Source organism: Cornus florida, unplaced genomic scaffold (genome assembly GCF_030987335.1).
Source record: "Cornus florida cultivar Cherokee Brave unplaced genomic scaffold, ASM3098733v1 CherokeeBrave_3.0.0_Hap2_Chr06, whole genome shotgun sequence".
Lineage (NCBI taxonomy): Eukaryota > Viridiplantae > Streptophyta > Magnoliopsida > Cornales > Cornaceae > Cornus > Cornus florida.
The window spans coordinates 60717735-60744351 of record NW_026775576.1 but is presented as its reverse complement, the minus strand read 5'-3'; the positions used below and the strand labels follow the sequence as shown (position 1 = coordinate 60744351).

Below are 26617 nucleotides of genomic sequence, written 5' to 3'. Positions count from 1 at the left end.
TGAAGCACATTTGGAAGCTCTGTAGTCCCATATGTCATGATCGGTCCATTTGGGTCCCGTGGATTAAGACCTTCATCATCAAACACAAGAATTTTTGGTGATTAAGCCTTCGGAGGGGTTAGATGAGAAGAAGAGAATAAGAGAGATGGAAGAAAGTCGTGAAAGAGTCTGATTGGAATGTAGGGATTTCTACAGTACCTCTCTCTTATATATTAAGATAAGAAAAATACAATAATACCCTTCACAACTAAACAATAGTATAATAATATCATCTAACACTCCCCCTTAAGCTGGAACATACAAATTAAACATGCTCAGTTTGAAACACAACCGTTGAAATGCACCATGAGCTAATGGCTTTGTAAAAATATCACCCAGCTAATCGTCAGAGCAAGTATAGGGAGTAACAATCTATTTCCGCATAAGCAAATCACAGATAAAATGACAATCAACCTCTATATGCTTGGTGCGCTTGTGAAGAAAAGGATTGCTAGCAATAAAGATAGTGGTGTGATTGTCACAATGCATAGGCATTGGAGCAGGACCATCAATACCCATCTCGTGAAGAAGAGAGCGAATCCACAACATCTCCGAAGGGGTGTGAGCCATAGCACGATAGTTTACTTTTTACTGCGCCAAATTAACAAGATTACCGCCTACAAATGTGCAATAACAAGATGTAGAGCTCCTATCAGAGCGACTGCCAGCCCAGTCAGCATCACTAAAACCTGTCACAGATAAGGAGGAAGATGGTTTATTTTAATGTGCTTACGAGGTAAGTTACTTATCTCTTTCATAAAAAGTAACTATGTCATTCAATTATAATCATCAACAAATATAAGAAAATAAAGAAATCCATTCAAGCTGGTAGTTCGAGAAGGACCCCAAAGGCCTGTATGGACTACATCAAAAGACTCGGACTAACGACCATGACTACAACTAGGAAAGGAACCATGATGATGCTTGCCCAGCTGACAAGCTTCACATTCTAAAACAGACACAGGACTCAACCGAGGAATAGCTAATCACAACTTTGCCAATGACAGGTGAGCCAAATGAAAATGGCACTGAAGGGGAGACAAGAGGAGGTTCATCAAGATTCAGTTAATATAGCCTGTCTATCTCATGCCCCGAACCAATCATCTTCTTCGTCACGAGGTCCTGAGAAACATATGAAGTAAGAGAAAAGGTTATGGAACAATGTAATGCTTTACTCAATTGATTTACAAAAAGCAAATTTAAAGGAAAATTATAGACATAGAGAGTGGATGATAAGGACAATGAATTGGTAGGGTGAACACCTTTTGCAAGGACAGGCCTAGAGGAACCATCAGCTAGAACAATGTGATTTTTTTTAGGTGTTAAAGCAAAAAAGAGAGGTTATGTACCAGACATATGCGAGCTAGCTCCGGAGTCAATAACCCAAAATTGAGCAGATTGAGCCACACATGCAATATACCTGAATTGGCTAAGATAGCAGTTGAAGTGGATGGAAGAGTAGTTTTTAATGTCTGAAGGAGCTCGCTAAGCTAAGTAGTGAGTCTATCACAGAACCCAAACCAGAAGGTACTTGTCCTGAAGTAGTTCGAGACTGCAGTGGATGTGTAGTACCATCTGTAACCTAATGTGCATTCTCTGGTTTGCCATATTTCACCTAACAATAAGGCTCTGTGTGATTTGTACCACCACAATGATCACACGTCCTATCACCACGTCCGTTAGAATGGCCACCACCATGGGAACCACCACGAAAACAGCGACCAGCACGGCTACCACGAGACCTACCATGACCGTCTGGTAAAGAACAGTGGCAGCAAGTAAAGGACAGTGGCAGCAGTGTTTTAAAATGTATAAAAGGTGTGGGAAAGGATTCTAGAGCTCAAGCCTTGATTTGGCACATGTTTGGTGAAGTGGGGTCCACTTGCAGTCTTTTATAATTGGGGGGATTAGGTCAAAACTGAATAATTATGGTAACTAGCGTCGATTAGTATCAATTACTTTTATTATGTTCAAATATTGATTACCTCAATTATGGGGTAATCCTAGAGTCAAATATTGATTACCTCAATTATGAGGTGATTTCTTTTATTATGCTAGGGTCAACTTTTGATTACCTCGTTTACAGGGTAATCCAAGGGTCATAAGTTGCTATAAGAAGGGTATGATGTAAACTTGGTGAGGCAGTGTATGAATGAATAAAAAAAGTCTTTTGAGATTTCTTTGTGAGTGATTCACAAGATATGAGGGTGTGAGGCCTTCTCTAGGTGTGATACCTAGGCCCTGTGGGAGTGATTCCAGTAGGTTTTTGTTTTCTGTTGGTGTGATGCCAATAGGATTTTTTTGTCATTTTCAGTCCTTTCTCTCTACTAACACTTCCTGAACCCCAATGCTGTTTATTAGAATTTTCAGCCAATAAACGCCTTTTTATTTCAACTATTTGAGGCTACCCTTGTCCTACATCACCTTCACTGCTAAAGACTAATGCAGAAGACTCTGTAGGAGGTACAACAGAGCTTTACCCCAAAGATGATCTCAGGTTGGGTGAGAGTTTTGTATGTAACATCTCGCTAGCAAGAATCTAATCTTTAAAGCTATGAAGATCTATGTTTAAATCAGATAGCAATGAAGGAATCATTAACTCCTCCCACCAGTGCCGCTTCTGTTGCTCTAAATGAGTAGTAAACAACTGATTTTGCATTAACTGATCCCACAATATTATAGTCTTCCAACGATGGTTTTCTGGATTGGTCAGTAGCAAAAATATTCTCATACAACACATAAACCCGAGAAACAGTACTCCGGTGTGAATATAACTCTGCAAGAGAGTCCCAAATTTTCTTAGAAGAAACACAAAATTCAACTCTACAAGAAATCTTGGGTTCTTTATTGTGCCATACCATCCCATAGCGACACAATCCTCACACGCCCAATTTCAAGTTCCTTCTTGTCTGTGGGAGGATTTTTAGTCAAGTATTTCAACTTGCTTTTTCAAGTTCCTTCTTGTCTGTGGGAGGATTTTTAGTCAAGTATTTCAACTTGCTTTTCCCACGCAGAAAAATCTGAACAACATGAGCCCAAGAAAGATAATGAACTCCATTTAATTTTTGGAGGTAATCGACTACTGCATATCACCATCCTTGATGGATTGTGGTTTAGCATAAGCCATGGGTAATATTTGAACAAAAGGAAATAGGAGTTGAACAAAATTATAGTTCCAGGGTCTAACCAGAAGTCAAAATTTGATAGCAGAAGTAACAAACCAATAAATCATGAAAGCCCAAGGACCCAAACAAGTTTTAGAAGCAATTAGTTAGCAGATTTAATCCCAAAAAGAACCAACATCAACTGCCGACAGCAAGCTGATTCACGACAGAACAATTTTTTGGCCAAAAATTAATTCAAAATCCAATGAATCAGCAAACAATCAATAAACAAGCCCCTTCAAGGGCTAGACGAACCATTTAGGAGAGAGTTCAACAAGAAAAACCAACCAAAAGAACTCCAGAATCCATATCAAAACTGCTTGGGCCGAAATTCTGAAAAAGTTTCAAAAAATAGAAATGACAATTGAACGGCTTCAAAACAAAGAACAAATACAACCACAATTACCAGAAAATTCAGGCGAGCTTAAACATATGATTCTCGACCTGTAGATGCTGGCGTCAGCGCAAGGATGCCGACTGTAACCCCCCTTGATTTCTTGCGACTTGATATCCAGCCCCTCCTGATTTCCCGCTACTTGATACAAATATGTATTGGGCTTCAATTTCAGAGGCTCTGATACCAAGTTGAGGTTTTTGTAACTGGTTTTAGGATTAGATGAGAAGAAGAGAGATGGAAGAAAGTCGTGAAAGAATCTGATAGGTATGTAAGGATTTCTATTGTACCTCTCTCTTATATATTAAGATAAGCAAAATTCAATAATACCCTCGACAACTGAGCAATACTACAATAATGTCATCTTACAGGAATCAGTGAACTGTCCACGGTAGCTTGAAGGTGGCTTTTTTTGCTTGGTCTACTGCTCTCGGAAGCATTCTCACTCTCAATAACCTCAGGAGGAGACAACAGATAGTGGTGAATTTGTGTTGCATCTGTAAGAAGACGGAGGAATCAGTGAACCATCTCCTTCTCCTTTCCATTGTTCAGTGGCGAGGGATGTTTGGTCTATGTTCTTGGTTGTGTTTGGCATGTTTTGGGTGTCTCCCGCATCCACGGTGGACTGGTTGGAGGTTTGGAGAGGGTGTATAGTGGAGAACCGAATTACTTATAAAAAAAAAGGTACAGTGGAAAGCCGAACCAGAGATGCTTGGTGGGCCACTTCCCTTTGTTTATGGTGGGGTTTGTGGTGCGAGAGGAAATAGGCGATTCTTTGATGGAGAGGAGTCCCCTATTTGGTCTCTCAAATACAATATACTTTCTACTTTATTATTTTTTGGTTAATGGAAGGAATTGTAAATCTTTGGGGAATCTTTTGGATTTTGTGGATGGCTTGAAATTATAGTTTCTCCTGGGGTGCCCTTTGTATTCTTTTGGGAGTGCTCCCATCTTGAGCGCCTTTAATAAAATCTTGCTTATCAAATAATAATAATAATAATGTCATCTAACATAAACAACCAAAACTTGATTAATAATCTGAATTGGAAAAGGGAAGACAAGTGAATGTAAATGGAGGAAGGATAAAAAATCCTTCATCAAACTAATAGCCGTCCAAGTGAAAAGTCAATAAAACCCCCCTACAAAGTACAACTTAAGTGCTCTTGAAGGGATACAATTGTCCTCTGAAAGGTACTTATCAAAAAAAAAAAAAAAAACTTCCTTTGAAAGGAATTAATATGGTAGCTCCTCATTTATGTAGAGATGAGCTCTTTTTTGTTTAGTTTAGCAATCCACTTAATCTCCACTTCTAAAGAACCAAATCTATGTACTCATGTGTAAGCTTGTTGTAATGCCAATATTAAAAATAAAAATAAAAAATGCACTTTCACCTGACTTGCTACTTTAGAATCCCTTGCAATCATCAAGGTGTACATTCCCGTGAAAAAAAGTAAGGAAGGCCTTCAAGGATTGCTAGGATTTTTGCTTGAATGGCAGCAAAAGGCTTATGAATGCCATAATGAATTCCTAAAAAAATTAACTTAATTGGCAAACTCAATTTTCGCTGGTTTTGAAATGGAGAGGATGGTATTGTCTGAGTGATCTCTAAAAGTGTCTCCACCCCATTTTAAAATGGGCTACCAAAACCTGACTCACCAAAGTTAATTTTAAATTTCCCAATTGTAGGTCTCTTGGCTTCCAAAAATGAGTCCTCCCTTTACCTTAGAAGAAAAGCCGCAACCCAATCTTTCACGATTATGTGCATCCTTTTGGATTACTTGACAACAACACTCTGAGGGAGGCCAAGGAGTGGCCTACTCAGAAGATCCTACCACACTACTCTCAAAAAATTATTCTTTCAGTCAAAGTGATTCATATCATAACCAAAACAGTTCCATCCCACATAGTTTTTGCTACCTTTAAGCAAGTGATGAAAATACATTCCTAGATTCCTATGAGCAACCAAACAATGCCCTGATAAAGCAAAGAGTTTCTGCCATACAGCAGTAGATAGAGGATAATGAATGGAGAAAATGGATTAAAGTTTCTTCATATGGGATCTGCAAAATGAGTCCTGGGTGAAGATATCATTACTCATAAGACACTTCTCATCCAGAGTTTACCCTAAAAGGTACACATTGTTGAGCAAGCAAGAAAAATCAATATAAAGAATAGTTTGATGACAAAATAGAAGGTGGCTATCCCAAAACCGAAGAGAAGCTGGATGGATGCTCTTTTAAGCAAAAACAAAGATGGGTAGCCATCCAATATCAGCAAAGCCATTCAGATACATCATAACAGGCCATGGCAAAAACTAACCCTAGAACATAATCATTCTGTAAACTAGGAAACAAGACTGGTAATCTAAAAAATGCCATCTGGGAGTCTCCATTCTCTGTGCATCCATCTATTTGTTACCAGCCATAAAACATTACGAATTGGAACTAACAGCCTTGAATAGTGTTGAAAAACTCAGTTTGAAGAGAGACGATATCCCTCTGCATTGTTTTCTAAAGTTATCTGATTTTGTTCCTTCCATATGAAGTAAATGATGGCTCTACGAAGTTTGTATACTAATTTGGGAAAAACATTCTCTCCATTGAATCACAGACGAAACAATAATAGAATTCTGGTCACTTATAGGCCACTTGGTATTGCTTTTCTGGTGGGAAAATGACTAAATTCATCTATCATACAAAGAGAACAGGTGATTATGACTTTCAACTCTTTCTTCGCAGAGAATATACATTGCTCTAGTAAACATACCAGGAGAAAAACTTGTCCAGAGTGCCCAGTATTTCTTTTATAGCTCACCAGAGAATGAATGTAACAGAATTAGGTAACAAAACAAGCTGGTAACAATCAACAAGATTCTGGTTCTTTAGTTAAGTAGTGTTAAGTTAGATTATGGGAGAAATGAAGTGATGAGTACCTTTCAGGAGTTTCATTCTACTGGTGTTTTTGAAAAATCGCTCAATGCATCATTTATTGCCCTTATCCCTAAGAAGGGAAATGCTTCAGATATTAACGACTTTCGTCCTATTAGCTTATTGGGTTGTATTTACAAACTCATAGCTAAGGTGCTTGCTCATAGAATGAGAGAAGTTATGGATGGGATTATTTCAATTTCCCAGAATGCCTTTGTTGGAGGACAGCAAATTCTTGATTCAGTTCTTATTGCTGGTGAATGTGTGGATTCAAGGTTGCGTAGTGGTGTTCCTAGAGTTCTATGCAAACTTAATATTGAGAAAACTTATGATCATGTTAACTGTTAACTGGAATTTCCTTCTCTACTTGCTTAAAAGAATGGGGTTTGGAAGTAGATGGAGGACATGGATTGAGACATGTCTTTCGTCTATCAAGTTCTCAATTCTTGTGAATGGTTCTCCAGCTGGTTTCTTCGGGTGTTCTCGGGGTATAAGACACTTTGTCATCTTTTCTTTTTCTTATTGTTATGGAGGGCTTATGCAGACTTATGCACCGGGCAGAGAATCTTGGTCTCATTAAGGGATTCTGGGTGGGAAGAGATATTGACAATCAGGTGGAGATTTCACATCTACTATTTGCAGATGATACTCTGGTTTTCTGTGATGCAGATGTGTCTCAATTTAGATATTTGAGATGCATTCTGGCTTGCTTTCAGGCAGTATCCGGGCTAAAGGTGAATGTGGCCAAGAGTGTGCTTGTCCCGGTCGGGAATGTATAGGACATCTCTTATTTAGCTGCAGTTCTTGGGTGCAGGGTGTGCTCCTTTCCTATCCCTTACTTGGGATTGCCCGTAGGGGTTTCTTCCAGGTTAGTGGGGAGTTGGGATTCTGTGCTTGATAGGTATGCAAAGAGGTTGGCAGGGTGGAAGAAGCAATACTTATCCAAGGGGGGTAAAGTAACTCTTATCAAGAGCACTTTATCAAGCCTTCCCACTTATTTTCTTTATTTGTTCCAAATTCCATTCTCCGTTGGTGATAGAATTGAACAAATTCAAAGGAATTTCCTTTGGGGAGGAAGGGGAGATGAGTTCAAGTATCATCTTGTTAGATGGGAGTAAGTATGCAAGCCTATAAAATTGGGGGGTCTCGGTATTAGACGATTGATTCCTTTTAATCAAGCTCTTCTAGGCAAATGGTTGTGGAGATACGGGAAGGAAAGACATCGTCCTTGGCGCAGATTAGTATCTTGCAGGTATGGGGAAGATGTTGGCGGATGGACTACACGTCCGGTTTCTATTGCGGGAGGAGTTGGTGCTTGGAAATCCATTCGGAAAGGTTGGGATGTCTTTTCCTCTCATATCAAATTCAGAGTTTGTGATGGTAGATGCATTCATTTTTGGGAAGATCTTTGGTGTGGGAACCAGCCTTTATGTCGTACATTTCCCAGATTATATAGTATTGTAGATGATAAACATGCCATAGTAGCTAACTATTATCAGCTTGATAATAGTGGGATTACGTGGAATGTTCATTTTTGGCATTCATTTCAGGATTGGGAGTTGGAAGAGGTGAGTATCTTCTTCGATCAATTGTATCGACAGGAAGGAATTGGCATGGGTTATGACAATTTGATTTGGATTCCCTCCTCTCACGGGTGTTTTGTAGTAAGGTCTTTGTTCTTATGTTTGTCTAATTTTGCATCCTATGATTTTCCATAGAAGACTATATGGCGCTCTATGGCTCCTACTAGGGTGGCATTCTTTGTACGGACTGCTGTTTGGGGTAAGATTCTAACGATCAATAATTTGAGGAAAAGGGGAAATGTTCTTGTTAATCGGTGTTGCATATGTAAGCAGGATGGGGAGTCAGTCGATCATCTCCTAATGCATTGCTCTGTAGCGCACGATTGCTGGAATCTCATTCTTGGCCTATTTGGCATGTGCTGGGTAATGCCACGTTCTACTTAGGAACTGATTCATGCTTGGAGAGATTGTCGTGTGAGTAGGGGTGTTCGTGATTATTGGAGATCTGTACTACTTTGTATTTGGTGGTGCATCTGGAAGGAGCGAAATAGTAGAATGTTTGAAGGGAAGGAATCGTCTACAGCGACTTTGAAACTTTTTATTATTCGTTCTCTATTTAGTTATGTGAACAAAAGTTCGTGTTCCTCTTCTGTTGATTTAATTTCTTTTTTGGATTCTTTGGGGCCTTAGACTCCGTTTTCTTTTATATTTACGGGACGCGTTCCCCTATTGAACACCTTTATTAATTTATTGTTACTTATAAAAAAAAAGTTAGATTATGGGATCACTGCTTTTAAATACCCTACCAAATCCATGATATTCCAACACATTCTTGTCAGTTATTTTTATTTTTCTTAATTTTTCTTTTTTCCAACTAGAAGTTGGGTTTTCCCTTTTGGGGGAAAGATTTTGAACCTCTTGTAGTTGACGACTCTTAGATCAACAATTTAGTTGTCAAGAACAGCAACAGTTCAGAATTTTCGAGAAATTTGAACGTGTCTTTTGTTTTTTATTTTTTTCCATTTTCGCTACTAGATAAAAATAAAAATATTAGAAAATTTGAATAAATTTGTGAAATTTTTTGACAATGGTTTTAAATTTGTCCATTATATTAATCAAAAAAAAAAATTGTCCATTATATTATTTGGTTTTGGCAGGATCAAGAAAGATGACAGGATGATCCAAGCAGAAGGTGTGGAAACCCTTTCAGAACAGGAGCTTCGTCAAGCTTGTAGATACCGGGGATTACTTGGATTATTGTCAGTGGATGAAATGCGACAACAGGTTTTTGTTTGATCTTCTATTTATCTACTATAAATTAATCACTGTAGCTGCGAGGAGTATATCTATGTAGTATTTGCTGTCTGCTGGTTATCCCATTATTCTTCATTTAACGGACTTGCATGTATAGCTTGCCAATGCCCTCAAGAATTAAAAGTCACTTGCCTCGATTTTGCGGCTGTAATTAAAGGTTTTTCTCTATTATTTTTGGGGGGAAAATAAACTCCCTTAGATATTTCTTCAATTTAGAATACCGAAGAAAAAAATTATTAGGCTATGTTTGGTACGGTAGGAAAGAAAAGAAAGGATAACATTAGTTATGAGGGAAAGGAAAGGGAAGGGAAGGGAAGGATAATTTTTACCCCCTATCGTGTTTGGTTGATTAATAAAGGAAAAGAAAGGAAAGGATAATAATCATGTTTGGGAAAAGAAAGGAAAGGAAACTATGTTAATAAATTTACTATTATACCCTTTTATCTTTTAAAAGATAAATTTATAGATTTAACTATGTAATATAAAAATAAATAATAATTTGATAAAAATAGTATTGTTCTTTTGAATTCATGTTATACCTTTAACTTATATGCTAGATAGGCAAAAGAAATATTACTATTTTAATACAAATGACTTAAATTAAAAGTTACCAATAAAAGATGAACAAAAAAGATGGACTAGAGAACTACATAATATTTATGTGACAAATACATTAAAAAATATGAAACAATTATTTCAGTGATAAATTATATAAACTTCTCACAAATGGAATGCAGAAACAATTATTTCGGTGATAAATTATATAACCTTCTCACAAATAGAATGCAGAAACAATTATTTATGGGGCCTCAAAATTTATAGGCCCATGGACGATGGGCCACCAGGAAAAAAAAAAAAAATTAGGGCAAATTATTTCAGCCTCCCCAATGGCTCCATCTATCTCTATTCTCGTTCTCAACTCTGAATTTGCCCTCTCTCTCTCTCTCTCACTGCAACTACAAACTACAAAATCTACAAGAATCAAAAGTTCAAAACCCATATATTTCAGTTTATCTATCTGTTTGCAAGAATCAAAAGTTGAAAACCTATTACTTATATCAAAACCATATCGGCATATCATTTCAGATTGTTCAAAAAATCAAAACCCATCTTTCAGTTTCCATCGCTCTCTGTTCCAGTTCGGGTTCGCCGTTCGCAAGCTTCAGCCGCTGTCTCTCAACTCTCAAGCTTCTCCCCCCCCCCCCCCCCCCCCCCCCCCCCTCCCCTTTCTCTGCAACTGCTAACTTGTATGTATGGGTTTTGTTTTAAATTTTTTTCTGTAATTCTTGTTTTGCAAACTAAAATCACTGTGTTAGGGTAAATTTGGCATCAGAAATAATACATCAAGCCTCTCCTTCTCTTTCCTTCCATTTTCTCCCATTTTTGGGAGGATAAGAAAGTTACTATTTAAGCCTTGTGATATCCTCCAAAACCAACCCTTTCCTTTCCTTTCTTTCCAACCATTTATGCTAAACACAATTTTTTAATCACCCTCCATCACCTTTCCTTTCCTTTCCTTCCTTTTCCATTGCACGAAAATTGTTTCTAGGGCTAGAGAGGAAAAGCGGAAGGAGGTGGAGAAGAGAAATCAGAGAACGTAATCATCAGGTTATAGGATTTCTACACGACCTCTTATATATATATATATATGTTGAGATAAGAAAATTACAATAACGCCCCAAAGTAAACAAGTAAAACAATATACAAAGAAACCAAAATTGGATATCTTTAATGTCATAAAAGATCATCTAAATGTAAGAATAACTGTGGTCAACGTTTTGACCGAACTGAGGGATCTTCCTCTTGGGGAATTATCACTTTACCTCCAACTATGATTAGCACTCACTTTGTTTCACTACTAAGCCCACATAATAATAGATGGTTCAAAAGAAAGCAATCAGTAAAGCACCATAGAGAGGGAGTGAAAATGGCCATTATCTAGGGAAATATGTCCAAATCAAAAGTGTCACAAACTGGCAAAAAAACTAGAAGCGAAAAAACTCTATGTTAGAAAATGAAGTATAGAGCTTATGATTCTCTATTCTAATTAGGCACAAAGGATGGGGACTTACTAAGCTGAGGGAGAGGGAAATTGGAGATTTTACTAAATTTAAATGCAGCAAGTGTTTAGAGAAAGATGAAGTAGTCAATTTGAGAAATTGCGAATTGATAATAATATAGGAAATTTAGCTTTAGGAGACTAGAGAAAATAACTTTTTGTAGGATCAGGATGTGCGAGGTAAAACAAAAAAAAATTGGTATTGTGGAAGATGAAAACAGTAAGAGCTTCATGACTATTGAGTTTATTTTTTATTTTTTGTTTATAAGTAAGATTTCATAAAAGGTGCTCAAAAGGGGAGCGCTCCCAAGAGAATACACAAAACGCCAAAGGCGACATTTAAAACTTTAAGCTATCCACAAAGTCTACAAGATCCCCAAAGATGTACAATTCCGCCCATTAACCCAAAACAATAAAGTGTGCAATATACTATATTTTAGAGACCAAATAGGGGTCTCCTCATCCTCAAATGATCTCCTATTTCTCTCACACCACAAACCTCACCATAAACAAAGGGGAGTGACCCTCCAAACAGCCTTGGCTCAGCTCTCTCTAGACACCCTTTCCAAGCCTCGATCATATCCACAGTTGTTCTTGGGAACACCCAAGACATGCCAAATGCGACCAAAAGCATAGACCAAACATCCCTTGCCACCGGGCAATGAAGAAGAAGGTGATTCATTGTTTCCTCCGTCTTCTTGCACATACAACACCAGTTGATCACAGTTTGCCTTCTCTTCCTAAGGTTGTCAAGGGTGAGAATGCTACCGAGGGCAGCACACCAAGTAAAGAAAGCCACCTTTAAAGGAGATTTCGACCTCCAAATCGCCTTCCAGGGGAAAGAAGGACCCGGGGTCACCATTAAGCTGTGGTAGAAATCCCTAACGTCAAAGACCCCTCTTGGCGCGCCCACCCACACCATCTCATCCATCCCCACACCCTCCATCAATTGTAGAGCAAGGCTAAAAAATCAGCAACCTCCACAAGCTCCCAATCATGGACCTCTCTACGGAACTGCACGTCCCAAGTCAACCTCCCGTTATCGAGATGATAATAGTCGGAAACCCGGATGTGAGGAGATCTTGAAGAGCCGCAGGAATCTACGAGCTAGCACAAAATCTCCACACCAACGATCCTCCCAAAACTTGACATGACTCCCGCTCTGAACCTTTAATCGGATATGCTTAGAAAACTTGTCCCACCCCTTCCGGATGAGCTTCCAAACATCTATGACCGTTGGAAATCTCACTTCTTTGGATAGCCACCCACCATCACCCTCCCCACGCCAGCAAACAATGACCCTCCTCCAAAGACGGGACTTCTCTCTCCCAAAACTCCAAAGCCATTTACCCAACAGAGCCTTGTTGAACAAATCCAATCTCCGAATGCCCAAACCCCCCTTTTGGATAGGGGAGCACACCCTCTCCCAATTCACCAAGTGATACTTGAACTCATCGCCAATACCACCCTATAAAAAAGTTCTTCAGAATCTCATCCAACCTTTGAATAACAGTCTTCGGTATAGGGAAAAGAGACATGAAATAGGTTGGGAGGTTTGATAGAGTACTTTTTAAAAGGGTAATCTTTCCCCCTTTTGAGAGATACTGTTTCTTCCACCCTGCGAGGCGGCTCTAAAATCGTTCAATAACGGGATCCCAAACTGAAGTCCTCCTCGACCTAGCTCCTGGAGGGAGCCCCAAATAAGCAATCGGGAGGGTGCCGACATTACATCCAATGATGTTAGCAAAATCATGGATTCCTTCACTGCCCCAATTGGAACTAGCTCACTTTTGCCTTAGTTGATCTTGAGCCCTGCGACAACTTGAAAGCAAGCCAACACACATTTCAAGAACCTCAATTGATCCACCCTAGCATCACAAAAGACGATTATGTCATCCACAAAAAGCAAATGGGAGATAACTAACTGATTGGGACTGTTTCCCGCCGAGAAGCCTAGAATGAATCCCAACTCCTCCACCCTCCTCATCAATCGGCTAAAAGCCACCATGACAATAATAAACAAAAATGGAGACAGTGGGTCACCCTGGCGCAGACTGCGAGAACTCGCGAAGAAGCCATCTAGGGAGCCATTCACTAAAACTGAGAACCGCGCAGGCAAAATGATGAGTACAGAGTTGAAGGAAACAGTCCCAATCAGCTTTTGTTTAACCCCTGTTAAACAAAAGCTTAAGCTATTGGAGTAGATGGTTGTTAACAATAAGTTTAACCTAAATCAATTATGAATGTCTTCCTCTCAAATAACTCTTAAAATTCATGATATTCTATGGTGAGTCCTCTGTCTAATATGGCAACAAGAACCCCTCTATTCCCCACCATCCAAAAGAGATTCAGAAGATAATTTCTAGGGGAACATTACCATAACCGAAGTAATGCGAAAACCTTTGTGCACAAAACCCACATGACTTACCCTCTAGTGTTTCCTGACCCCCTTCCATAACTGAACCCATTAGGAATGAGTAACCTCTGTACCTCGCTTGAAGTCCTCCAACTATTCCCATTCCCAAAATTTCTTCCTGCTGCCTTCCTCCAAATACTATTCTCTTCCATGGTTACTCAATTTTATTTTATAGATTGTATGGTGTCATCGTGGTTGCCAACTTTGGCATGCGATACTCTTTCCTCTAAATAGGACCAGATATTTCTTTAAACCAGAGTAGTCAAACATGATCTGTTCATTATAATTTACTTGGTGTGCTTATGATTAACTGCTTTATGTATTCACCCCTCTTAGAGGTAGCCTTAGCCAATCTTTATATTTTGGGGCACAGTAAACATTGCTTTCTAGTTATGCGGTGTTTAAAACTTTTTGGAAAGATGCAAAAGAATATTTGACAATGTGATTTTTAAAGAATGGTTGGTAACTTCCATTATTTGCAGTTTTCAGTATATTGTTATTAATATAAAAGCTAAAAGAAGGAATGTATGTCTATTTAGGTGTTTCAACTGTTCTTCAAATGTGCAGCTGCGTGATTGGCTGGACTTGTCTCTCAACCACTCTGTACCATCTTCTCTTTTGATTCTTTCGAGGTAGCATAATTCTTTGTCTGTTCATAGGTGCTCTAAGATTTTTAACAACATCTAAGTTCTTTCTTTGTGGTATGATACCCTGTGCAGAGCTTTCAGTGTGTCTGGAAAAGTGAAACCTGAGGAAGCTGTTCAAGCTACGCTGTCCTCTCTGCCAGATGAAGTGGTGGACACAGTTGGAGTGACGGCTTTGCCATCTGAAGATTCTGTTTCAGATAGGAGGAGGAAGTTGGAGTTCCTAGAAATGCAAGAAGAACTAATCAAGGTTGAATATGTTGTGGTTTACTTTGCCATGTTTGGAGGTTTTTGTTGTAATGCTCTTCATTTGAAAGAAAAAAAAAAAAAAAAAACGAGGCTGCATATATTAACAATAATGGATTGATTATGTGCCGTCATCTTTTTTGTGTTTGTAATTAGTGGAAATATAATTTTTGTCTAGTTCAGACACACTCATCTAAGAAGTGTTCTTTTTCTTTTCAAAAAAACAAAAAAATGTGAGAGGAAGAAAACAGATGTTTGTTTAAATGAATAATTTTATAAGTGAGCATTCATTTCTTCTGGTATGCTAAAAGTAAATCTATTAGACCTGACATTTCATGCCTCGATCCTCATATAGAGTCACTGCCCTGCAATCCTGCTTCTTAGTGTCAGTTAAGATCCTTTTTTTCCTTATATAGTTTGCCACATGTACTATCAAAACTTGGTGGCAAAGACTTTTTGTGATATTTGGCATGCATTTATCAGATTCTAATGAACACAGTTTATTTTTGCCTTTTCTATGTCTGCTTTTGTGTATAAATAAAAGAGAAATGATAGGTCTTCCAACCTCAATTGCCAATTCCTCCTCCGAATACAACGTGATTTGATCATGTTGGAACTCTTAAAAAAAAAAAATCCCGTAAACATTTCTCTCTTCGACTCATTCCCAACCACGTTGTATTCGGAGGAGGAGTCGGCAATTGAGGTTGGAAGACCTATCATTTTTCTAAATAAAATTGGGAATGGGATTAAAATTAATGTGCTTCGACACTGTAGCTGTTGCAAGTGTTAGAGCAACTGTAATGTTGTCAATCTGAGCTCTCTGGTTGTGTTATTGGTAATTCTTTAAGATCCTAGGTCTTTAATTTGTTTTGTCTTCGTGCCTTACTTTCTTATATAGGAGGTCTTCTTTATCTTGCCATCTTACATAGGGGCTCTAAACTTGTTGATTGCAGGAGGAGGAAGAGGGAGAGGAAGAGGAGCAGGCCAGGATGAAGGAATCTGTTGCTAGGCAAAAGGATGTGGCTTTGGAAGAGATGACTACTTCAACAGCAAACGAAGCCCAGGAACTGGCAAAAGGAAAAACATTGGAGAATGAGGAGCAGCTTTGTGAGCTCAGTCGTGCATTGGCTGTTTTAGCATCAGCATCTGTAAGGATTGAACATGATCTTCTTATATATGAATTATTGAGTGTTATCTATATGAGGTAATGCGTCTGCTCAAAATCCTAACTTGCTTTTTCTGCTATTATTTTTCAGTCGGTGAGCAGGGAGCGTGAAGAGTTCTTGAGACTTGTCGATAAGGAGGTAATTACAGACCATTGTTATGATTAATTTGTTATATCTCTGATGAGCTGACTATAGATTTTGATATTTGAAGCCCTAGAAGAACGACATTTGTGCTGAAAAACTTCCTTTAGATATTTATGTTTGCTGACATTAAAATTTGCTTATATAAAAAGTAACAGCATTCAAATGCTAGAATTCAAATTTTCCCTTTTTGACTGCCATTTTTCATTTGTGTCAATATTCCCACTGCCCTAAGATTATAGTCCTTTCCATCTTTGATTTCTTTAATCTCCGGATTATTGTCGATTCTTATTATTCCCTTTATTATAATGTAACTTCCAAGATAATGACAAAACATCATCCAGAGTTAAGAGGAGAAGATGGAATTCAAATATATATATATATATATATATATATATATATATATGAATCTATTGTGATTCCCTAAAATATCGTGCTTTATATAAATGGAAAATAATTTTGGAGGAAAGAATTCTTCTTTGACTTTCACTGAAGGAGTTCTATTTGACATCCACTTGATCACCCTGTGGTTAAGTATTTGATACTTGGTTGATTGATTTCGAATATTGTATAACCAATAAAATATTGTGCATATGGTGCCACTCTCCCCTCATAACCTGACAGGCTGGCAGTGTGAACCATAAATCAATCAGTTGGACATTTGAGATTTACAGCTTCAAATTCTAGATCACACAATTGGTTGTAATCATCTGATATCACTTTTTTGGTTGCTGTGAAGTACAGCAGTACTGGGAGAAAATCAGTGAATAGACAGTTGTGACTGATTTATGGGGTTCTCTAAACCCCCACCCCCACGGTCCCACCCCCATCCCAACCGCCGAAAAAAAAAAACCAAGGTGGGTGGGGATTCATAAAAGAGGAGGTTATGGGGGCTTCTTAGTGGAATTTGTTTTGTGAATACTAATCTATTTCATGTGCAGTGTGCAGCTTGTTGCTAATGACCATCCTTTAAATCTGTGGAAGGCTAACTGTACTCATCATTATCTTTTTCTAATGTTGTTTTATTTTAATTTGAAGTTATGGATCTTCCGAGGAAACCAAATCTTTCAATGATAACTACCACATAATTTACAAAGTCACTTTTCACTGATTTGTCTAATGAATTTGTTATGACAAACGCAAGGAATTCAAGATAAAACCAAGAATCACAACAGAAAAATAAACACACCACAGAAAGAACACAAAGAGTTATACATGGTTCGGCAACAGCCTAGGTCCACGGTTGGGATCCGGCGAAAGTCTTCACTATGTGTAAAATCGGAGATTACAAGTTTTTAGCCCCCCACTCTGTTTCTGTACGAATTTCAGTCTGTCTCTTACACCATTCAAAACCCTAAGCGCCCTTGTATATCGGGCTACAAGAGACTAATTAGGGTCCACAACCCATGAGAAAAAAAAGGGGTCAAAAAGTCTCCCCCAGGTCGTACTCGGCACCAAATTCGGGCCACAACATCACAGAATTGGATTATTTGACTATCTCATATTCAAAATTTAACCATCAGATTCTCTTCTGCCTCTCTAAGTCAGCTTCCGTCCTTGTGAGCTATTTACATGGACTCGGGTATGTGAATCAGGTGCTTGTATGCAACTATGCATGATCATCAGATTTAACAAATCTCCAAACTCTTGGGCACGGTGACCTTGCTAACTATTCATTTTATTTAATATTTTTCATTTATTGTAAAACAATTTTAAAACAATAATGTAAAAAGAGAGGAACATAATAAGAGATGTTTATGTAAAATTATAATTAGCTGGAAATATTGCAGAGGCATGTCAAACCATATATGTCGGGCACTTATCCCTTGCCAACATTCTGAGTGTCCCTTGTTGAATGGGTACATCATGCATTTTTTAGAAGTCCATGTGACCTCTTGTCAGCAATTTTTCATTATGTTCTTTCATGCATGATTTGTGTTTAGTGATGTAATGCCATTTGTAGATAGGATTGTACAATAGCATGGTAGAGAAAGAGGGTACAGAAAGTGAAGATGCTGCCAAGAAGGCATACAGAGCTGCGAGGGAGGATAGAGACGAAACTGCTGAGACAGCCATTGACAACAAGGCTTCTTCAGCACTCATAAACAGGGTATGGATTTCTTCCAAAGAAGTTCAGTTGCCACAATCTTCAACCTACCTTGGTGCTTGCCAATTATTTAATTGCCATCTTCCTCATGAATTGCAATGCATACAATGTCCACTTGGGTTGTTACCTAAGTTCCTCTGGTTTTCAGGTTGATGCTATTCTTCAAAAGCTTGAGAAAGAAATCGATGATGTGGATGCAGAAATTGGTGATCGCTGGCGGTTGCTTGATAGGTATGTCAGGAAAATATATGTTTCCGTCACAAGGGATGAAACAATAAATTAGTCATATTTGTGAACAAGTGAGGGACGTGATCAAATTCGTAGGAGGGTTGAGCCTGATGGTACAAAAATTATAATATTACAGTCCTCATACGATCTACACCACCACCATCATTCTTGCCTTAATCCTATATGAATGGACTTGGCCACATGAATTCTTTCCATCACAAGCTATTTCTCCTATTTTTTAAAATCATTTCTAATAACTTCATCCCACATTAGTAATAGTCAACCTCTCTGTTGGATGTTTATAATGGTGACTCGAATTTGTCACCCTGCGTATGCATCTTTTGTTTTAATTTACTCTCAAATGTTATACAAAACTTATATTTGATTTTCATTAAAGAAGTTGTTTAGTTTTTCTTTTTATATTCTCTCTATTTAATAGTAAGCAATGCATGGTATTTTTATGAATGATCTTTATGTGAAGGGATTATGAAGGGATCTTTATTATCTATGTGAATGATCTTTAAAGAAGATCTTTATTATCTATGTGAAGGGATTATGATGGCAAAGTGACTCCTGAGGAAGTAGCATCTGCGGCTATGTACCTGAAGGACACCTTGGACAAAGAGGGTGTTCAAGAACTTATCAGCAACCTTTCCAAAGATAGAGGTTAGTAATGTGAAGTCATTTAACCATATGGAATCTGATGATTTTTAGTTAAAGTGATTTGGCTCAATTTCTACATGTTAGCATTCATTTTTATATATTATTTAGAGATGAGTGTCATTTTCAAACCAAACCATTAGCCGATTATCTTGTATTACTAAAGGATGACTCTACTAGCAAAAATACAAAAATGTCATCACATGTTGTCAAATTTACAAAATAGGGCATCAAGAAAGTTAAAAACCAATCAAAACAAAATTATGGTGCCATTGGTTTGTACAGTGATGAAGGAAAGTCCTTACTGCCGAGCATGTTGATGCCGGTCTTAATCCTAGGAACAGTCTTTGTGAAATATAATACCCCAAAAAAAAAATTAGGCCTGTCTACAGTCTTCTTTTCCCAACATCCCCGAATGGATAGGACTAGCACTTGGTAATGCCCTTTTGGATTCATGTCTAAGAGCAGTCACGTTAATAAAATTAATGCAAATAATAGTGCTGTCTCCTTTTTTTTTTTTTTTTTTAGTTTCTAGCTTTTTGCATGGGTGGGACTATAACTAAAGGGGATTCAGCCCTAATTAATTTTTAGAAAGGGACCAATGTCAAAAGGGCTACAAAATTATGTGACTTGTAAATAAATAAATAAGATCTTCTTTGCTTATGGATATTAAGTTTTGAATTTCTATTGGCTTGTGGACCTCATTGGTGGGAATTCATAAGTAATGACTGTGCCAAACCTTATTTAGAACAAATTTTCAATTCATTACATTATTCTTGGGGTACAATTCTTCAATTAAATTGTCAACTCATGAATTGAAAGCATTCTAGTATGTTTTTGCTAACTTATGAAGGCATAAATATATATTCTAGAATGACGTATAACAGACGAATATTGTCCCCCATGCCACCACCCGTTCTCAAAAAATTGAAATAGAATTAAAGTAAATTAAAAACAGAAATGGATAACTATAATTAAATAAATACTGTTCTCAAAATGTATCTCAAAAATGATTTTGATAAAATGAAGTGGTTTCATTTCTTGAAATTCTTGTCCTGTATATGCAATGAAATAGACCTTGTAAAATTCCGTTCAAGTGAAAAAAAAATTGATAAGTAAAATATATTAGAAAAGCGTTCAAAAGGGGAACGCGTCCCTAATACACAAGAACAAAAAACCAAAGGACCAACAGAGTCCAATAGATTAAATTAATCATCAATCGAGGAGCAAGCGCTGCCTCTTACATAACAGAAAAGCGAACGAAGAATATGAGATTTTAAGTTTGCTAGAGACGATTCCTTTCCTTCAAAATTTCTGTTATTTCTCTCTCTCCAAATACACCACCAAACACAGTGTGGGACGATCCTCCAAAAATCACGAGCATGACCTTTAACAGGGCATCTTTTCCATGCGTTAATGAATTGAATAGAGTGCTTAGGCTTTACCCACTGAACGCCAAAAATACTGAATATGAGATTCCAGCAATCATGCGCCACAGGACAATGCATAAGAATGTGATCCACGGACTCACCGTCTGTTTTACATACGCAACACCAGTTAACAATGGTATGGCCTCTTTTTCGCAGATTATCCAATGTCAAAATCTTTCCCCAGATAGTAGTCCAAACTTGTTAATTGGTGTTGCCTATGTAAAACCGGTGAGTGCGATATATGACATAAACTTGGTTGTGCTATATAAAATGAACATATATATTCAACTTGTCAAAAATTAAAATGAAGATATATTATTGCAGTTCTTTGTAGTGTTTAACTGCTCCCTAAATCTTTGTATCTATATCATTTTGTAAATCGACATCATTGCTCAAACATGATCATGTCCTGATCGATGTAATTATTCATTTTGGCAACAGAAGGGAAGATCCTCGTCGAAGATATTGTCAAATTAGGCAGTCGAATAGAAGATGTCGATGCAACCGAACCAGAAAAAGTATGACTGCTTTGGGACATCATGCAGTGCTGGCTTTGTGTAGCGAATAAATTGTGATTCCTTGATACAGTTGAAGATAATATATATTTCTCACTGCTGTAAAAATTTATGCTATAAATGAAATTCAAACATTTACTATCAATTACAGTGTTAATGCTTTACTTGGTTCTGGGTTCCCCACTTCGGCTATATATATATATTTGTGTGTGTGTGTGTGTGTGTGTGTGTGTGTATTTTCCTGTTTCTTTTGTATGTGAGTATGTGTATTTTAAATGAAAAATATAAGCATTAAGGTTTGTTTGTACTTTGTACAAGTGAAGCAACAATCCTAGATGATACCCACTGCTTCCTTTCTTTCGTTTTTTTTTTTTTTTCCTTCTCTGTTAACCAGAGGTTGTCTTCTCGAGTGGAGAGCTCTTATATTGGAAGGGTTTGCCTTTTATTTATTTGGCTTGGCCCCTTATTTATAAAGCTTGATTATTTGAAGTTAAAGGAATTCTTGTTAGATGTGGGGGTGGGTTATTTTTGTTTCATTTATTTATTATTTATTGGGTATTTTATTTATTTTCAACACTTGAATACATAACGTCCACACACAAACAATACAAAGTTTTGTGTTATTGAGTGTTTAATACAAGAGTTTTTTTTTTTTTTTTGGTCCCGGTGTTATGAAGTGTTTAATACTATAATTAATGAGTTGAGAAATAAGTATAATTAATGAGTTTAGAAATAAGTGTCTTTAATTCTAATATTAATGTTTCGAAATGTTGAATTAAGGTACTGAATCCATGAATGAGTTTATTGAAAATAAATAGTGTTTAACTAAGAGTACTACTAAGTGATCCATGAATTCAAGTGTTGAAATGAAGTGAGTGTTATTTAGTGTTTAATTCAGCGGATGAAGTGTTGAATACAATAATTAATGAGTTGATTTAATGACATAAAAGTAAACTAAGTGTCCTTAATTATAGAATCAATGTTTTGCAATGTTGAATTAAGGTATTGAATCTATTAATAAGTTTATTGAAAATAAATAGGGTTTAATTTAGAGTAAGTAACTTAAGAGTTTATTGAAAATAAATAGGGTTTAATTTAGAGTAAGTAACTTAAGAATTCAAGTGTTGAAATCAAACGAGTGTTATTCCGTGTTTAATTTTGAACTTAACCGATGGATTGAATTTGCAATTTAAAGTACATCAAAAGAAAAAATATAGAAAACAATTACTACATATCAAATCCTTGTGATCAATGATGCCATGCTGATTGTGATTCATGAAGTCTGGTAGTACGATTGTGAATACGTGACCATTTATTTTGGCAAGCATAGAATTAATGTTTTGAAATTAGAATTAGTGGGTATCGGTCATGGTCGTTTTATCAGTTGACCGATCACGGTTGCGGTGTAACAGATTCGAATACAGTCAGTGTAAACTAACATATACAAATCACGTATCGGATTTGAAAAAGGGTCGCGTGTCGAACGATACGTCACGTATCAAACGATACGGCGAATCATTAATGAAATTGAAGAAAAATAATCAAGAAAATTGAACCAAAAATTTTAATCAATTCCATGCCGCCAAACACAACGTGATGAATAGTTTTTGTCTACAGATTTTGTTCTATGAAACAACCATTTTGAAAGACTCCAATCCGAACATTGGGGACATGAACTATTTTCCAATAATCCGCGCCTCCTCTGTTTCGATTCAGCTTCTTAAGCAACTCATCATGCACATTAATCAACCAAAGCGACTGAAGTTTGGTTAGATGTTGAATACCTGAAGGCACTTCCTCAACCAATTCACAATCCCTTATAGAAAGTATTTCAAGATGAGGCATTGCACCTTCCTCCACTCTCACCCATCTCAATCCTTCTAGTCTCGCAAGGTATAATCTCTTAAGCCTCCGAAACCCTCCAGCCTCGAAACACAAATCCTCTCCGTCGTAAGCACGGTTGAGCACCACCTCCGTGAGGTTCGGCAAACCTCGAAGGTATTGCAATGGAACATCCCTTAACTTGCTCCATATAAGATATACTGCCACCAGATTGTGAAGAGAGGATATCCAACTTGGTAGCTCCTCTAAACGCCCGTGCAAGTATAGCGAACGGAGAAACCGAGGGGGTGAATGCAAAAGTTGAATATCAAGGATCTCGTCATCTTCTGTGGTTCTCACATCCAGTGAACGAAGGTTGCTCAGCTTTTCAATGGAGGAGCACAGAGCCTTCCCGTCTTCGGTTCTCAGCTTTAAAATCCCTAGTCTCCTCAGTTGGGTCAGCTTCCCTAGCTCGCTCGCTATGCCATGACTTGCATTGACGTGACAAAGTTTCTGCAAGGACGACAAGCCTCCGATTCCCTTTAACGCTTCGAATCCATTTGCGCAGTGAAATTGTTGGTATTGTTCCATCAGCGTGCCGTACTTGTACACAAGGAGATGGCGCAGCCCTCGGAGATTCAGTATCTCAGCTGGCAACACGGTAACAAAGGTGCGTTTGAGATCCAAAGTTTGTAGGTTTACAAGGTCACCAATGGAGCTCGGAAGCATTTTCACCTTGGTTCCTCTCAAGCTTAGATATTTGAGATGAAACATTTTGAAAACTTCATCGGGAACGGGAACGGTCTCCAAAGAAGCATCTCTCAAGTCTAAAACCTTGAGCAACCTCAAATCACCACTAAACAACATAGGTAACGACAACTTTGACAAAGGATCAGCTGCCACCCCAAACATGAGCATCGAACGAAGTCGTGAGAATTGCTTACTTTGTTTTATATTTCCAAAGGTAGTATGGATTGATAGGCGTCTAACTTTTTCAGGCCATCTCGTGTTGCGTTCACTGGCTATAGCTGCAACATTCTGTTCTCTCGACTTGGATGTAGTAATTTCGCGCAAAAGGTCATGGATACGACAAGTTTTGGCCCTTCCGTCAACCGTCATCTCTGCCACTTGGATCAAACTTCTATTGACAAGCTCGTTGATGTATCCCTCTGCAACTTCTTCAATTGTCTTTCCACCTTCGCCGCCTTGCACAAATCCTTCCGCCATCCACAGTCGAATCAATCTCATACACTCAATCTCATGATCTTCGGGGAAGATGCTCAGATACAAGAAACAAATCTTCAGATACCAAGGCAAATCGTTGTAACTCAGGGAGAGTATATTTTTCATGCTTTGAAGATTATCGTTGCCTTGTAACTCCATTCCAAGGCTGCGATAGAGCATATCCCATTCTTCAATTCTACTCTGGTTCTTCGTTGCCAAAATACCACCAATCGCCACGATTGCAAGGGGCAGCCCGTCGCATCTTTTTAAGATGCTTCTAGAAATTTCCTCCAAATGTGGAGGGCAGGAGGAGGAGTTGCCCCGAAACGCCTTTCTACAAGACTGTTCGGAAGACAACGGATTCAAATGATAAACTTCGCCATCAGTTTCTGCGCAAGATTTGGAAGCTATGTCTCCTAAACGTGTTGTGAGCACGATTCGACTCCGTAGATTGTTGTTGGGGAAAGCATACTTGACAGCTTTCCAAGCATGAATGCTCCAAACATCATCAAACACCACCACGTACCTCCTCTGTTCTAGGAATCCATTGATCACATGTTTCAGCTTGTTCACATCCATAGTTTCGACTCCTTGAGGGGCCGGTTGCTTTATTTCGCCGAACAGCTGCTGAATGGCGTCTCTTAGCAGCTCCTCCGTCTGAAATGATTCTGAAAACGTGAGCCAGACATGGCTCTGGAAATGCTTCTTCACTGCTGCATCATCGTACACTTTTTTAACAATGGTGGTTTTTCCCAACCCTCCCATTCCCACCACGGAAACCACTTTTAGTTCTGATCTATGATCCGCCTGATCATCGACCACCAGCAAACCGATCAGCTCCTGCTTGGGCTTGTCAACGCCCACGAGCTCAGCTTCTGTTATCAGGAGTGCGTCACCTCGCAAATCATACCATTTGTAAGCGGTGGCGGTGGCGGTTGAGCTTGAGGTTGAGCCTTCTTCTGATATGTTTAACTTGAGACGGTATCTCTGATGTCCGTCGGCAACGTCCCTTACTCTACATTTGAGGCTTTGAATCTCGGAAGCAAGTTGACGGCGGACTTTCATTTTCTTGAGAGAACGAAAAGCATTCCCAAGAAAACCAAAACCAAAGTATCTGATCCGCTCGTGATGTGGACCATGCATCAAATATTGTAGCATGAAGACATCAAGAATGTCTTCGGTGTGGTGTGCAATGTCACGCACTTGCTTAACCCAAACTCGGATTTCCGGATCGCTCTCTTCCATTGAATCGGCAACTCTGAGGAATGCAGCCATGCGCTCGAATTCGGCTCTGATGTAAGCAAGTTCCTTCTTGACTCCACTCAACAGTTTCACCTCTTCCTGGAGTAAAGGCAGTGCAAGCTTGTCTAGCAGAAAGAAAACTGCACTCTCAGCCATTTTTTTATAGAAAAAAATAATAATATAAATTTAAGTTTTCTTGCAATAGGCTTAATATGTGGTTGAAGGAGTGGTGGACAAAAATAGAGTGGTGGGCAAAAATAGAGCGCACGAACTCTGTAGATTTGCTCTTAGCTCTGCTCTTTCTTCTTCTGTCTCTGATATAGGGCCTCTTGGGATGCCCTTTTCTCTAACTGTTGTTTTGTTTCTTAGCTTCTGTCCCTTTTGCTTTGCAAAAAATATATATATATATAAAAAATAAAAATAAAAAAGAAGAAATGGTGCTCAATTATATATCTATTTTTTACGCGTTTTCCTAATAATTAAAGTCAGACAGACTTGACCGAGGTGGCCCTAGTGTTGCCTAATTTCACTACAACTTTTTGTTTTTTTTTTGGGAATGGTAATACTTTACATTTTGGTGCTTAAATGAATTTCTCGCTTTGAAAGTGAAAAACATAATATATCGAAGCCTTAAGAAATGATCAAAATAATAAGCATTAAATGGTGGTGTATAATTTATCCAAATCTGAACGGGATGAATTACACGAGTCCTAAATCGTAAAATAATCTATTTTTAAATTTTAATTTTTACTTTGATTGAATTAAGTAAAATAATTATATATGCATTTAAAATAAAAATTTAGGTTTAAAATGCCCTCAACATTTTATCCCAAAATTAGGAGGGTTTGTGCGAGTGAAGAAAATTCACGAAATCATTGTCCTTTTATTTTACAAAAAAAAAATCGAATTCATTAGAACAAATTATAAAGCCAGATTTATTTTATACGATATACCAGTTTACATGTTTATACATATAGTTTTGGGTCTTCTTTATCAGTAGAATAATCTTTTTATTTCTCGAGCAAGAAGCTTTGTTTATAAAGATGGGCAATCCAAGACTGACATGTTGTGTATGTTTTTAGGAAAACTTGTGTGCAAATTAATTGTTCGGTTAAATGGCCAATTGAAAAATCTAAACATTCTTTGAAAACCGGCAAGAGAATATGCCTTGCTAGTGCTTGTAATAGCTCTTTGCGTGATTTATAGTAAAGAGTATCAGTGAGCTTTTGCATGGCTTTATAGTAAAGAGGATCGATCAGTTTCTTTATAGATAAAAACCGGCAATGAAAATTCTTTAAAGTTGAGCAAAGTTCCAAGCAATAGCATTGTCATTGAATTTGAAAAGTTGAGTGCAAGT

At 37.9% G+C, this 26617-nt stretch overlaps 2 protein-coding genes across 2 annotated transcripts in view; one reads left to right on the top strand and one right to left on the bottom strand.

The window, feature by feature from the left end:
* LOC132311656 (uncharacterized) overlaps positions 1-21118 on the top strand; it is a 41512-nt gene extending 20394 nt beyond the window's left edge. Inside the window, exons 7-15 of the mRNA XM_059809669.1 lie at positions 9205-9331; positions 14404-14468; positions 14556-14730; positions 15680-15874; positions 15983-16030; positions 17997-18143; positions 18289-18371; positions 18919-19034; positions 20900-21118. Of these exons, the coding sequence (XP_059665652.1) occupies positions 9205-9331; positions 14404-14468; positions 14556-14730; positions 15680-15874; positions 15983-16030; positions 17997-18143; positions 18289-18371; positions 18919-19034; positions 20900-20982 (1039 nt within the window). The 3' untranslated portion in view covers positions 20983-21118. The remainder of the gene's footprint in view (positions 1-9204; positions 9332-14403; positions 14469-14555; positions 14731-15679; positions 15875-15982; positions 16031-17996; positions 18144-18288; positions 18372-18918; positions 19035-20899) is intronic.
* A 1402-nt stretch (positions 21119-22520) lies between these two features.
* LOC132314882 (disease resistance protein RPM1-like) lies at positions 22521-25504 on the bottom strand. The gene has a single exon (XM_059813660.1). The coding sequence runs from the start codon at positions 25414-25416 to the stop codon at positions 22585-22587; it is 2832 nt and encodes a 943-aa protein (XP_059669643.1). The 5' UTR covers positions 25417-25504; the 3' UTR covers positions 22521-22584.
* Between the last annotated feature and the right edge of the window lie 1113 nt (positions 25505-26617).